This window comes from Primulina eburnea, chromosome 6 (genome assembly GCF_022965805.1).
Source record: "Primulina eburnea isolate SZY01 chromosome 6, ASM2296580v1, whole genome shotgun sequence".
NCBI lineage: Eukaryota > Viridiplantae > Streptophyta > Magnoliopsida > Lamiales > Gesneriaceae > Primulina > Primulina eburnea.
The window spans coordinates 37,791,339-37,804,975 of record NC_133106.1 but is presented as its reverse complement, the minus strand read 5'-3'; the positions used below and the strand labels follow the sequence as shown (position 1 = coordinate 37,804,975).

The window sequence follows — 13,637 nt, the reverse complement described above, 5'->3', positions numbered from 1 at the left end:
TGTTTATGATGCATAAAGGGGCTTCCTGGTAGGGCTATGGGAAGAGATGTTTTTCAACATCTTTAAGGACCCTTAGTTGCATGCTTAAAGGCTAGACAAAGAGAGTAACAAAGATGGACGCAAATTGGGGCTAAGGAAGGCTAGGGTTTTCGAATTGGGTTCCTTGAAGGACATGGTTCTTAGCTGCTGTTAGGGCACGTCCAGGGGCCCTAATGGGGCTGGATCAGGGTTCTAGATGGCTTGGAGGAAGGCTGGTGCAAGTCCTGGGGCTGTAGGGGAAGATAGATGCGCGTAAGGCTTAGGAAGCGTTCATAGGGGGCCGTCCTCGTGCAAGGGCTATAGAGGTTGTTCTAGTAGCTTGTCTATGGTTTGGTCATGGTCCTAGGAGGGTCAAATAAGGTCTGGACATAGTGGTTAAGGGTTGGAGCTGAGGCAAGCTAGAGTTCGAACCAACTAGGGCTAGGGTTCTTTTGTGCAGAAAATTTCAGAAGGTTCCTAGGATGTTCTATGGGTTTTAATTGACTTGGTTTGGGACGAAAAAGGGTTAGTTAGATGTTAATAAGCCATGATTCAAGTTTCGTAAGGTTTGGTTAAGTTTCGAGTCAATTCGGGTTAAAACCGAGGTGTACGTCTAAGTTTTAAATACGAATTGAGAAATTAGTCGAGAAGCTTGAGTTTACGTCTAAGAAATATTTATGGACATATTTTAAGGTACTATGTTAAGTTCGGAATGATTTGAGTTGTCGTTTTAAGGTCTAAGGATAAATTGGGAAAATTAGGGTTTCAGGGGCAAAACAGTCATTTTACACCTGAAAAATGTTAGACGTCCTGGTAGTGTCCTAAATGTTGTAATAAATGTTAAAATATTTATTTCAAATGTTTATGAAACGTTAATGCTAAAAGACATGTTGCATGATTGATTTAAAAGAAAAATGATTTATATATTAATGAATTTTTTTAAGTCATGGAAATATGAAAAATTGAAGGAGGTGAATTGATTGTGACTAATAAGATTATATGATTGGGGATATCGTGAGGGAAAAGGCCCCAGAGGGAGCCTGTTTACGGGATAAGGCCCCAGAGAGAACCCGATGATCGTATTTCCATCGAAATGATATGATGATATGTAAGGCCAAGATTAGTTGACGGGCGAGAGTGTCGTTGATGCCTCCGTCGTCCGGTACCGTGGTAATACGTAGATGGATCCATCAACCTACAGCTAATACGAAAGTCACAATTGAGGATCTGAATTCAATAAAAAGAAGAAATGCATATGTATATAATGAAAGAAAATATGATATGATATGATGAGATGAAAATGTTCAGAGTTTATGTTAATGAAGAGTTATTTTATTAAAAAAAAAATTCACTGTTTCTTGTGAATGTATATATGTATTACTTGCTATCATGGTTTTGATGAGTCAATGGAGTCACTATGTGTGATCGATGCATGTGAGCATGATATTGATGTTAATAGAGTACTTGATGGTTGAACTAGCTGGACTGAAGCTGCACACAACCCGACAACCGTCGCTAGTTTTCCGCAAATAAAAATTATGTTTATGATTTAATTTACTTTAAAAAGATTTTTTGACAGTTATGCTTTTGAGTGATTTTGAGAGGATGTTAGTTAATTTTATTTTTGAAATAATGTTAGCTTAGGGTTGGTTAACGTTTACGATTTTATGTTTTAAATGTGTTCTTTTGAATTTTCAAATAATAGTTGATTGGTTTATTTTAAATTGTTCAAAAGTATCTTAAAATAAATTTATGTATGCTTTCGGCCGAATGCTTAGGTGTAAACAAATTTATAGTATATTTTAAAGAAAAACGAGTGGTAGATGTCTGAGAAACTATGTTAGCAAATTTGAAATCGATGCAAAAGAGAACTATTTGTTCTTAAAATGATTTTTCCCCGCACATGGTGCTAATGGAATTCCGTTGATACGTTGGTCAACTCAAAGTCTGCTAGTTTGACACTATTATTTTGGGATTAGTCCCCTCCATTGGCGTTGCTTGAGATAATGTTTACCAATGTGCAACGGCCAACAATCAAAGTTTTGACAGTTGTATAACGAGTCAGTTAATGGAAATGAAATACTGCATTCTTATTGAGAATTGGATGCAAGTTTTCATGAGCAACTCGATCAGAATGTAGTTTAAATTTAATCTTTGATCGAGCTTAAGTATCAAATTGGGTCATAATTCATTTACTTCGAAGATTTTCTATACTTCATGAAAGGATTTTTGCACCAAACATTCATCTGAAATATAAAAAATGCACATTTCTCCAATGTAAAAATAAAAAATGCCACACAAGTTTCTCGTATATGAATAATATACTGAGTTGTTTTTATCCATATATAGGGTATATCACTGTTCAGTTTGCATTGGACAAACAAAGAGGTTCGTTCATTTTTTTTCTTAATTTTAATAGCAATATGTTATTATCATTTAATCCCTAAAAATTAATTTTCCATCGTTCAATATATTTATGCATTCAATTCAAATCTTTACATCCCCAAAAAATGACCCCGTCATCATACAATAATAATCTAATATAGTACATTTTTTCAAGCGATACGGCCTACCGCTTGATAATAATAAAAAAAAACACCAACAAATAAAAATTTACTCAATCTGATTGTTATCGTAATTTTTTTAGAAATAAAGATAAATATTATTTTAATTTCCAACACAGTTTCAAAAGAACAATTTCTTAAAACTAAACTAATCTCCCGGATGTGTATAATATAATATTTCCCGACTTTTCTGTAGGAAACGCTCTTCGAAAGTCGAAACAAGCTGCTGTTGAAAAACTTGTGTACAAAGATGACATACACAATGTCGCACAAAATTAACTTCAAAAGTCCAGGCGGCAGTAGTATATAGGCGCTTCTAGATTTTCTTATTTCTCTTTCTTTGACTCCCTGAAGGAACTTTACCTTGAGACATCAAAGGCAGTTGTTTCAACTTCAGTTTCAGCGACCTGACCAATGAAGATGACTCGTGCTTCTCATTTCCTCGAGGCAATCCTTCAGTTTTTTCATGTTCATGTTCATGTTCGTGCACTTCTGACACTTGACCAAGAACTTCCGAGCGAACCATTAGGTCATTTTCTTTATTGGTAATCTTCCGTTTTTGTGCAATCAGCCTAGAATAAGTCGCGCTCCTGTAGCGCCAAAACCAGATTTAATTTTGATAGTAGACATTGAGTGTCTAAAAATTTGATTTAGAGTTTTGGGGGAGTGGGGTGGGGGGGGTGTGGTGGTTCTCTTTCGAAAGATAAAATAAAAAATATTATCAGTACCATAGTGTAGGCAGTAGCGTGGTACTGCATAATAGAAAAGGGGATATGTACCTTTTAAACTGAGGATCTGTTGGATCCAGAGCAAAGTGGGATGAGGTGAATAAAGACGAAAAACGTGGATCATCAACGTCAGCAGTCGGAATTTTCCCCTCATCTGGAATTTCCGTTCCTTTCTTCCCCTTCTTTTTCTTAGGCTTCAAATTGTAGCCCTTTATATTTGTATCTCCTCCATTATCATCAGCAAGTAACAATTCAAGCTCTGCTTTGCTTGCTTCAGCTTCTTGGGCTGTTTCTTGAATGTAACTTCCCCTTTTGGTGCCTCGGACTTGATTCCCTCCTTTACTCTCTGTGGCTGAAGGCTCATCAATGAAAAAGTCATCATGTTGTTCTGCATGTTGTGAAATTTTCTGATCAGTATAAACGTCTTCCTCATCTGATGAATACTTGGACCTGTTTTTATTAGCCTTCTTTTTCTCTCTCCTCTTTCTGAGATGCTCATCCCAAACAGTTTCTGATTTCTTGTCTTTCTTTTCTAGTATGCGTTTGCTAATATTTTCTAAGCTAGAATTAAAAGTGACCTCCATGTCCTGATCATCTCCCTCTTCCTCATTATCATCTGAACCATCCCCGGACTGGATCAGTGCACGATACATATCTTGTTTTTTGACTTTTCTCATCAATATGTCTTCTGTGTCTTCGGCACCACTATCATCAGTTTCGCTCTCATCAGATGCCAAAAACTCTTTCAACTCCAGCTCAACAAGCTGAAAAAAAAATAAAACTCGTAACAAACTGACAAAGTAGGGGAATTTAAGTCGGCCAGAGACCCAAATTCCATTTTCACCTCCTTAATAAAAAAAGATCCTTGCAAACACAAATACTGAGCCAACCAATGTCCGGCAATTACCTCATAAATAAATTCAACCATCTCCGATGGGCATGGAAATCAATATCAAGCAAAAGATTGAAAAAAAAGCTGCTTGTGTAGTCTATGCTAATTCTCATGATGCACTTGGTTTGACCTCTACACGCTAGCAATTCTAAGTTATTTTAGTAAAAAACAATAAGGATATGGCAGAATATATTCATGCTCTCCCCAACTTCCACAAATAAAGAATTTCTACATGTGAGGTAATTATATATTGGATCATTTCATTATAATGTTGATTCCCATTAAAAAACTTTTCCATAGACAGACAGAAGATGACTCATAGTTTAAACATTTTATAATATGTGTATGTGTGTGTGTGTGTGATAGGACCCAGGCAAAATCGTGAATCTTGCATGATAGTGTGTAAGCAAAAGGCAACCAATAAACATGAATAAACTCGAACCTGATCAGTATTTAGTTTTCTTTTCAAGGTCTTCGATCGCTGTGGTTCATCTTCATCCCAAGTAAGATGAACATTGCTTTGTTGCAATGCTCTAGTTTGAAAATTTAGACCTTCGTAGTCAGCTGGTGCCTAACAAAGGACAGAACCAGAATTCACAACAGTCGATCAAGATGCTCGAATAAGAAGATGCAGACAAAAGAGAACTTCTATCACTATCAAATGCTCACAAAAAAAAAATATAATTGGAGGGCAATATATCAACTTATTCTCTTTTTACAAATGAGCTTGTGTCGAAATCTGCCTTGATTTCTAGGGATCCGCAAGATTTATTCTTTCCAAAAATAAGGAGATTAGGACAATACCTTATTCTAGTCTCCATCTTATTAGTTTTTTCCTGTTTTACTTTCTTTACTATATTGTTTTTTCCTCATCATTTGGTATAAAATCTCTCTAAACCATTAGATCAAAATTTTTCTATGATCACATACGGCATGGCCAGTGACAAAGAACACTCAACTATCTTGAGATTCTTCGGCAGAGAGTACTCCTCTTCTCATTAAAGAGCACAAACTAAATGGGAATAATTATCTTCAATGGTCTCAATCTGTTATGATGTGTGTCAGTGGAGAAGGAAAAGATGAATACCTAACAGGTGAAGTTGTTTGTCCAAAGCCAGGGGATCTCAAATTCAAACTCTGGAAAACAGAGAACAAGATGGTCATGTGCTGGCTGGTAAACTCCATTACCAACTAGATAGGTGAAAATTTTCCACTATATGCGACTGCTAATGAAATCTGAGATGCAGCAAAAGAATTTTATTCAAGCAAAGAAAACACCTCAGCAATTTTCGAAATAGAAACAGCTCTTCATGATCTTCGACAGGGAGATCTTTCCAGTCACTTAGTACTACAATCTTCTCACTCGGCAGTACCAGCAACTTGATGTATTTGAGGACCATAGATGGGGCTGTCCAGAAGATGCCAAGAAATTCAAAGAGATCGTAGAAAAGAGAAGAAGTTTTAAGTCTTAACGGGAGTCAACAAGAACTTAGATAAAGTACGAGGAAGAATTATTGGAATGAAACCCATATCCAGCATCCAAGCAGTTTTCTCCGAAGTTCTCAGAGAAAGCAGAAAAAAGGTATGCTTGGAGATTAATGAGTTGCCCCCATACAGAAAATACATTTGCCCTAACTGCTCGAGGAACAAAAAATACCAACCATTACAATCGATCCAAGAAACGAATACGGTGGTGCGATTATTCAACAAAGCGGGCACACCAGAGAGACATGTTGGAAGTTACATGGAAAACCCGCTGATTGGAAGTCTTCGAAAGCGGCAGCTGAGAAAGAAAATTGCAACAATCATGCTGCCACTGAAGAAGGAAATCCTTGACATCCAATCCATTCAACAGTGAACAACTTGAAGCCCTTCAGAAGATGTTCTTACAATTGTCATCCCAAAATAACATCAGAACAGGATCATTGGCTCAAAAAGGTAATCTTTCAAATGCCACTGCAAAATCAGAAAACAAGAGCATGTGGAACATAAACTCTGGAGCATCAGGCCATTTAACGGGAGATATATCATTTTTTAATGATGCTAACAGATTCTATCATTCTCTCAAAGGCAGGCTCTAGAATTAAAACATGTCCATGTTCCTAGTTTAGATTCCAACCTGTTCTCCGTGGACTTGAATGTGCCATTCCTCCCTGCCACCCAATTTCTCTGGTTATCCCAGCCATTTCTACTTCAGTACAACTGATTCCCCACAATGAGCTCTTTTCCAAATTTATCTTTAACCTCGGAATGCAGCATAATGAGTTCAGAATCTCCATCAAAAAACGCATATGACTCTCAGTCTTAATAAAAAAACAATGTATCGTCCGCAAATTGCAGGTGTGATACCTCAACTTTATCTTTACCAACTTCCATTTACCATAAATGGTTCAATGCCTTAGCCTTCTCCACCAATCTACCCAACACATCAATTACAAGACTAAACAAGAAAGGAGAGAGTGGATCAACTCCTTGCCTTGGACCTTTCTTCCACTTAAATTTGCCAATCGGTCTACCATTTACAAGGAGTAAAAAAACAGTCGAGATGCATTTTTTTATCCACTTCCCCATTTCTCTCTAAACCTTTTTTAAAAAAAAACAAACTCCTCTTCAAAAAGTCTTTCCAATTCATCTCGAGCCTCACCATCAATAAGACTGCAATCCACTCGTTCAATACCCCACCCCCACCCTCAAATTCCTTAAATTAAGGAAAAACCTTATTATTGAAGTTTCGATCTGCACATCATCTGAAACCATCGATCCATCCTCCAATTCCAAATTATTTATCAAAGATATGCTAATACGCTAATTCGGTAATGAATGAAAAAAAATATGAGTTTTGGTCCCATTCCCTCAACCACCTCAATTTTGCTTTTAGAGTATCAATCTCACTCCTTCGAAACAACTACTTTTCCATTTCACACTTTGCTTCATTTTTTCCCTATGTTAGTTCATCTGTCCAATTACCCCACATCTCTAAGCCATCCAACTGTCTGATTTTCTTTTCTAACTCCGAAAGTCTCATATATCTGCATCTCCAAAAACCTTGTTATTCCATTTATTGATAATATTTTTATGCCTTTATGTTTCCTCGTGAATTTGTACCCTTCACACCCCTGAGAATCTATAAATGCTAAAAATGATTTAAAGGATTTATGTCTCAACCACACAATCTCAATTTCTAAAAAATCACGGTCCCCACTTTATCTTTGAAGTATCTAACATAACTAGGAAGTTATCTGAGGTTATTCTCGGTAAAACTATTGGTATGTAGAAAGGAAATATATCCGCCCAACCCCTTAAGCAAAAATATATGTCCTGCCTACAGTAAATAGGTGTATCCCCGAAGTTAGACCAAGTGGTCCAAGTGTATTAAGCATCCAGAAAAAGCAGATCACACAACTCCAATTCCACCAAATTATCAAAACACTTCATACTCGTGGTTATGGATGTGCTATTAATTTTTTCACTCAAAGATCTTACAAGATTAAAGCCCCCGCCCAAACACCACTTATCGCCACAAATTACTCTCGGCCTGTCAATTCACCCCAAAATAATTTTCTATCTCTCGGCTTACACGGTCCATAAATTGCAGAAAACCCCCAACTATTATCACCATTCATTTCAATTTCAATTGAAACCGAAAGCTCCCCAGATAAATTATCCTAATCTGAAACCACTATCGATCCCATATCACCAATATTCTTCATGACCTTCCAATAGCCTGTAAAAAAACTCATTCAAGAAAACCACTCACTTTTACTGAACTCATTCCCAACTCATTTTCCTCCACTTAAAACATGTTCCCCAGCACATCCCCTCTAAAATTATTTCTCCCCTTACCCGGCTTAACACCCAACAGCGTCTGTCCACATTCTTGCACAACACTAAACCAAATTTGATCCTAAATCCTAGCTCTAAACACGTTACTTGTATGTTTGAGTCAACCCAAACACAAAAAAGCCAAAATCCTAGCTCTAAACACGATGATCAGTTTGAAACCCATACCATGCAGCCTATAATGATATAAAAAAACCTTCCGTGTTCTGTTCCAACACAACATGTGGAGACTATTGAGTTACGTGTTTATACTAGGAGGAACAAGACTGTCGAAAGAGAAGTAATACAGCCAACCAATCACTGTCATGACTCCAATGTGATACTGGAATCTCAAAATTCACCAGGTAATATTTGTATTGATCCAGTTGAAGAAATCATTGATGACCGATTGATTGCCTTAAAGAAAGGCACTCGCTCATGTACCAACCATCCTATTTGTAATTTTATCTCCTATGGGAATTTGTTACCCAATCAGCATGCTTTAGTTAGTAACGCGAACAGAATTAAAGTTCACAGTTCAGTCGATGAAGCCCTAGCATACCAGAATGGGAAAAGACTATTTTGGAAGAAATTCATGCATTAGAAAAGAACGAGACTAGGATGATATCTGATCTACCTGAAGGAAAAAATCCAATGGGTTGCAAGTGGATTTTCAATGTCAAATACAACTCCGATGGTAGTATCAACAAGTTTAAAGCTCATCTAGTGTCCAGGAGATTTACACAATCTTATGGAATTGATTACCATAAGACTTTGGCACGTGTTAGACATAATAAAGTTTGAGTACGACTCTCATTGTCTTCAAATCCTGATCGACCAATCTTATCAACTGGATGTAAAATATGCATTTCTTAATGGTGATCTTGAAGAAGAAGTGTACACGAAAATCACTCCAGGACTGCCAATACCAACAAGTCTGCAAACTTAAGAAATCATTATATGATCTCAAACAATCACCTAGATCTTAGTTTAACAAGTTCACTCACACAGTTCAAACGTTTGGGTATAATCAGTGTCAGAGAGATCACGTCGTGATTGTCAAGCAAGTGTCATCAGGGAAGAAAGTCATTCTCGTTGTTTACGTCTTTGACATCATCCTAGCTGGGGATCATGGGAAGAAATTCAAAAATTCAAAAGCTTCCTATCTAAAGAGTTTAAAATCAAAGACTTGGGCAACGTCAAATTCAAAAGCTCCTTCTAAGAAAAGCATTTCGGAATCTCAAAAGAAGTATGTAATTGACCTCTTAAAAGAAACATGAAAGCTTGGATCTAAGCGAGTTGATACCCCAATGGATGCCACTGCCAAATTAGGTAGCAAGGACAATTGTGCACCCGCGGATAAAAGGAGATAGCCAAGACTTGTTGGAAAACTTACTTATCTTACTAATACCAGGCCAGATATCAGTTTTACCATTAGTGAGGTAAGTCAATTAATGAACAGTCCTACAGAAGAGCATATGGAATCAGTTTATAGGATTCTGAGATACTTGAAGATGACACAAGAACAAGGATATTTTTCCAGAAGACAACAAACAAGGAAGTTGAAATATTCAATGACACTAATTGGGCAAGATTTATAATTGATAGGCGAACAACCTCAGGATACTGTACTGAGGAAATTTGGTCACATTACTGCAAAAAGCAACCAGTTGTGTCACGCGGTTCAGCCGAGGCATAATTCAACTCTTTCTAATGGTATACGTGAGGGAATTTGGTTGAAAAGACTACTCAATGAACTTGGGGTTCCTATTTCAGGGTTCATAAAGATGTTTTGTGATAATATGCTAGTCATCATTGTAGCCAAGAATCTTGTACATCGTGATAGAACAAAGTATGTGGAGATTGATCGTCACATTGTCAAGGGAAGGATAGAGAATAACATTATATCGCTTCAATATATCCCTACCAATCAACAGACAATGCAAACATTCTGACCAAAGCACTGCATACGAAGACTTTTGAAGATCTTCCTTCCAAGCTAGGATTGCTCAACATTTACAATCTAGCTTGAGGGAGAGTGTAGAAATTTCCTGAATTAGTTTATTTCCTACATTGTTTTTCCTCGTCATTTGTTCTTGATTTGAGGAAGCGGTTGAAGCTTCCCTCTTTATTTAAACATGTATGTATAATACAGAACAGTACGAGAAATATCACAATTCTATTCTCGAAATTCCAGAAGCAAACTTTGAAACCCGGTAAACACCATGATTTATTAGCACAGTGAATAAAAATGATGAAAGTATATTTACCGGTGGCTATTAGGTTAAGTGATTCATATACAAATGGAAACAAGCGTACAAATGAGCGTGGGTAATAAATGAAAAAAGTGACATTAAACTTCCTCGATCGAGTAATCTACGGGATGCAAACATCAAATTATTTGGAACAAACTTTGAAAAAAGACAGTGCCATCAAGTAGGTGTGAATGAATTATATTCAAGTTTGCGTTTTTAAGAGTTCATGAAAATACAGACTCTGTTATATTAGTTAGATAAGTCAAACAAAGAAATAACAGGTCAACTATTTTGTCGTCCTGTTTGACTTCAGAAAGCGTTGCTAACAGGAAATTGTTCCGTTTTTCATCAAAACTAGTACCTAATTTTAATAATATACTCTCCCAGTTTCGAAATCTTGTACACTACTAAACTCTAGTGGAAACTATCAGATTTGCAACTTCCATGGCATTACAAGTAGTGATTGCTAATTTCATGGAAGACAGGAAATTATCTATAAATGTTCCTCAACGTAGAATTAAGCTTCAAACCGCCATATCCCATATACAGAACAGTTCGGACTTCTGATCTAGGGGGAAAAAGGAAACTTTTGCACCAAGCACAACAGTTTGTTGTATTGAGTGTCGGGGTTTAGGATAACACCCACAAGCTCTTGCTAGACAACCACTATGAACAAATCATAACAAATTTGGGATCTTGTCTGATAAGTAATCTCATGGCTTTAAATTGTTCCTCCTATCTAACAATAATATATTACGGCACCTTAATTCTATATGAAACCAAACAAGCATACCACGTAAGAAAGCTCGAGTTAAGTTAAAAATTAGCCTACCAAATGTAAGATTTTCAAGAACACGAGTAACCAAAGAAAGAACAAGAAATTTGGACCCAAGAAACTACTCACAGTGACATGTCAGTTTACCGAAAGCTATGTTCAAGCAACCATATCATACAAGGGCAATCATGAATTGGGCCAGATGCCTTAACATAGCTGTTTAGACTTGTAACATAGTTTGATGTGATGCTAGAAAACTACAAATTTTGCTTTGATGACCAATAAGCTTCACTACTAAGGAAATAGTTAAAAGCAGATAGATTATACAGAGAAAATTTGTTCATGTACTGATCAAGAGTCAAGATATTACCTCCGTCGCCACATCTCGTGGCTGATGTTCAAAATTCGTAGAATCTGGAATAAATCTTAAATCCAGTTTATTTCCAGACCTTTCAAACTCTACCCCATCACAAGTTTTGTAAAGGTAATCTGCTGTAGCACTTGAATCAAATATCACAACCGCAAAATAGTACCTAAAGCAAGTAGGTAAATATCTCATACTCTAGAACTGGAGATCAGTATTAACAAGTTGGTAAATATTTGCATCGCTTCAAGTAAATTAAGCAGTGGCTCTGATTTTTATTTATATGAGACCGATCTTCAACTGATTTGCATTTTGCAGTCAGGACAGTTTAGCATCTGAACCCATGCATTAGGTATGCAGCGGAAAAACAAGCACCAACAAAAAGTGGAACGAGTAAATATATATAAAAACTCAAATTCAGCAATAGATGTCACCTTAGCCTACTTAATTCGTAAGCACGAAGCTTTTTTTTATCAATGTCATCATCGTCCTTGTTATCATCTTCCTCCTCATTATCATCAAACAGTCCAACAGGACCACGGGTACCTTCCTCTTCCATGCGTTTGAGTCCAAACTCAGATGGATAGACAGTTACAGAGAAAATTTGACCCCCTTTAGGAAGAAATGATGTAAGCAAGACATACAAGTCAACTGCCTACAAAAATGGAGATTTAGTTAGAAACTAAAAGCACTGACACGGTGCTGTCAATATTGAGAGATGCATAAACTATCCGCCAAATAATAATGCAGCGCCACTTAGTAAATGGTCGATATTCTAAGATAAGTAGTACATAAAATTCCCATATTGAGATAACATTTAAATTTAATTTAATTCATGGAAAAACAATGCATACCCTCACTTGACTCCAGTCCAGATTAACAACAGCTAGCCTCCGTGTTTCTTTTTCTATGTCTGGTACGTTTTCTACCTGTTGCACCACAAAGATGGAAAGCGAAATTAGAGAGTTGATACAGAATTTGAGATCCTTGTATAATCCATCTCTGCTGAATAAATCAATTCAAACGAAAAAAAATCGAAACGGTTGTGACCGATTGCATAAAAGTATCTTCCTCTTCATCGACCATAAATTCATCATCTGAATCTGTTGAAGTAGTGGATGCTGACTCATCAAAGCCCTTCTCCTCATTGCTGTCATCAGATTTCTCACCGTCACTTTCACTCTCAGCATGACTAGCAATGCTACCACTGTCAATGTCGTCAACTTCATCTTCGCCTCCTCTTCCTCTTCCTCTTCCTCGAAGAGCAGACTTCTCATTCTCGTCTTCTTCTCGAAAAATCCGGTAGTAGTGTTTGAGAGACGATGAGTTTTTGTTGTTGCCTTTGTTGGTAGGTTTCCCTCGCTTATCAATATGGGCGCTGGAGGAGGTAAAGCTTCTATCAGTGAATACACGTTGGAAACGAGAGTCAATGGCCACTTTCGCCCTCCTCTTTGGAGCCTCCATGAAGCGAGGGTCTGACTGTGCTGAGACGAATCGATCATCCATTATCACTTTAGCCTCATCATCGTCCTTTCCCTTCCCAGAACTCTTCTTGTTGCTGCTTTTCTTTTTCTGCTTCTTTTTATCCTCGGATCCCATTGGTCAAGCCAATTTTCTGGAGAAATTAAGAGGCTTTCTTATCGACTCGGTCTGAGAATGAGACAATGCAAGACACACGAAACAAAACATCCATTATTTGCTACGATCAAACCGATAAAGACAGTGAAATTCAAATCATATCATAAGATGATTCACATAACCAGAATACAAGAGGTCCAATCCGATACGTACTAGACTTCAAAATGAATTTAGCGTCGGAGCTTCGGTAGGAGGCCCTCAGCACGAGGAGCCGATCAGGTGCAAAATATATGACGCGAGTACTGCAGGATGAGCGGAGGAGACAACATGGAGGCCAATGGCGGACAGGCGGAGGAGGAGTTGGTAGCTACAGCCTAGAGTTCGAAGGCATGGAGTGCTGTACAACTTTAGGGTTTAAGCAAAGGAGTGAGAAGCCGCATTTGGGCCAATTTGATTGGGCCTATGTGTAGCTACAAATTATATTCTTCGAGCCCAAATAGATTTCCTACCAACAAAATGTATTACTTTTAAGTGAGAGAGGGTTAGAAAAAATAATAAATATTAATCCAATTTAGGAATATAAATTAGTATATTTTAAATCAACAATAAAATAAATAACTCATTTATATTTGAGCAAGGCCGAT

At 37.2% G+C, this 13,637-nt stretch overlaps 1 protein-coding gene and 1 long non-coding RNA gene across 3 annotated transcripts; one reads left to right on the top strand and one right to left on the bottom strand.

The window, feature by feature from the left end:
• Positions 1 to 2,604: 2,604 nt before the first annotated feature.
• Positions 2,605 to 13,403, bottom strand: LOC140835056 (pre-rRNA-processing protein esf1-like). 2 transcript variants are annotated; one of them, XM_073200367.1, is made up of 8 exons: positions 13,203 to 13,403; positions 12,466 to 13,051; positions 12,270 to 12,344; positions 11,850 to 12,070; positions 11,422 to 11,584; positions 4,645 to 4,773; positions 3,362 to 4,074; positions 2,605 to 3,172 (listed from the first exon to the last, which is right to left on the bottom strand). In XM_073200367.1, the coding sequence occupies exons 2-8, from the start codon at positions 13,012 to 13,014 to the stop codon at positions 2,899 to 2,901; spliced, it is 2,124 nt and encodes a 707-aa protein (XP_073056468.1). In that variant the 5' UTR covers positions 13,015 to 13,051; positions 13,203 to 13,403; the 3' UTR covers positions 2,605 to 2,898. The 2 variants fall into 2 exon arrangements, with proteins under 2 accessions (XP_073056468.1, XP_073056466.1); XM_073200365.1 differs by having other exon boundaries at positions 12,466 to 13,065; positions 13,207 to 13,402.
• LOC140835058 (uncharacterized) lies at positions 4,796 to 6,786 on the top strand. Its single transcript, XR_012118803.1, has 2 exons — positions 4,796 to 5,361; positions 5,622 to 6,786. It is a non-coding gene; the product is annotated as an uncharacterized lncRNA (long non-coding RNA).
• Positions 13,404 to 13,637: the final 234 nt, after the last annotated feature.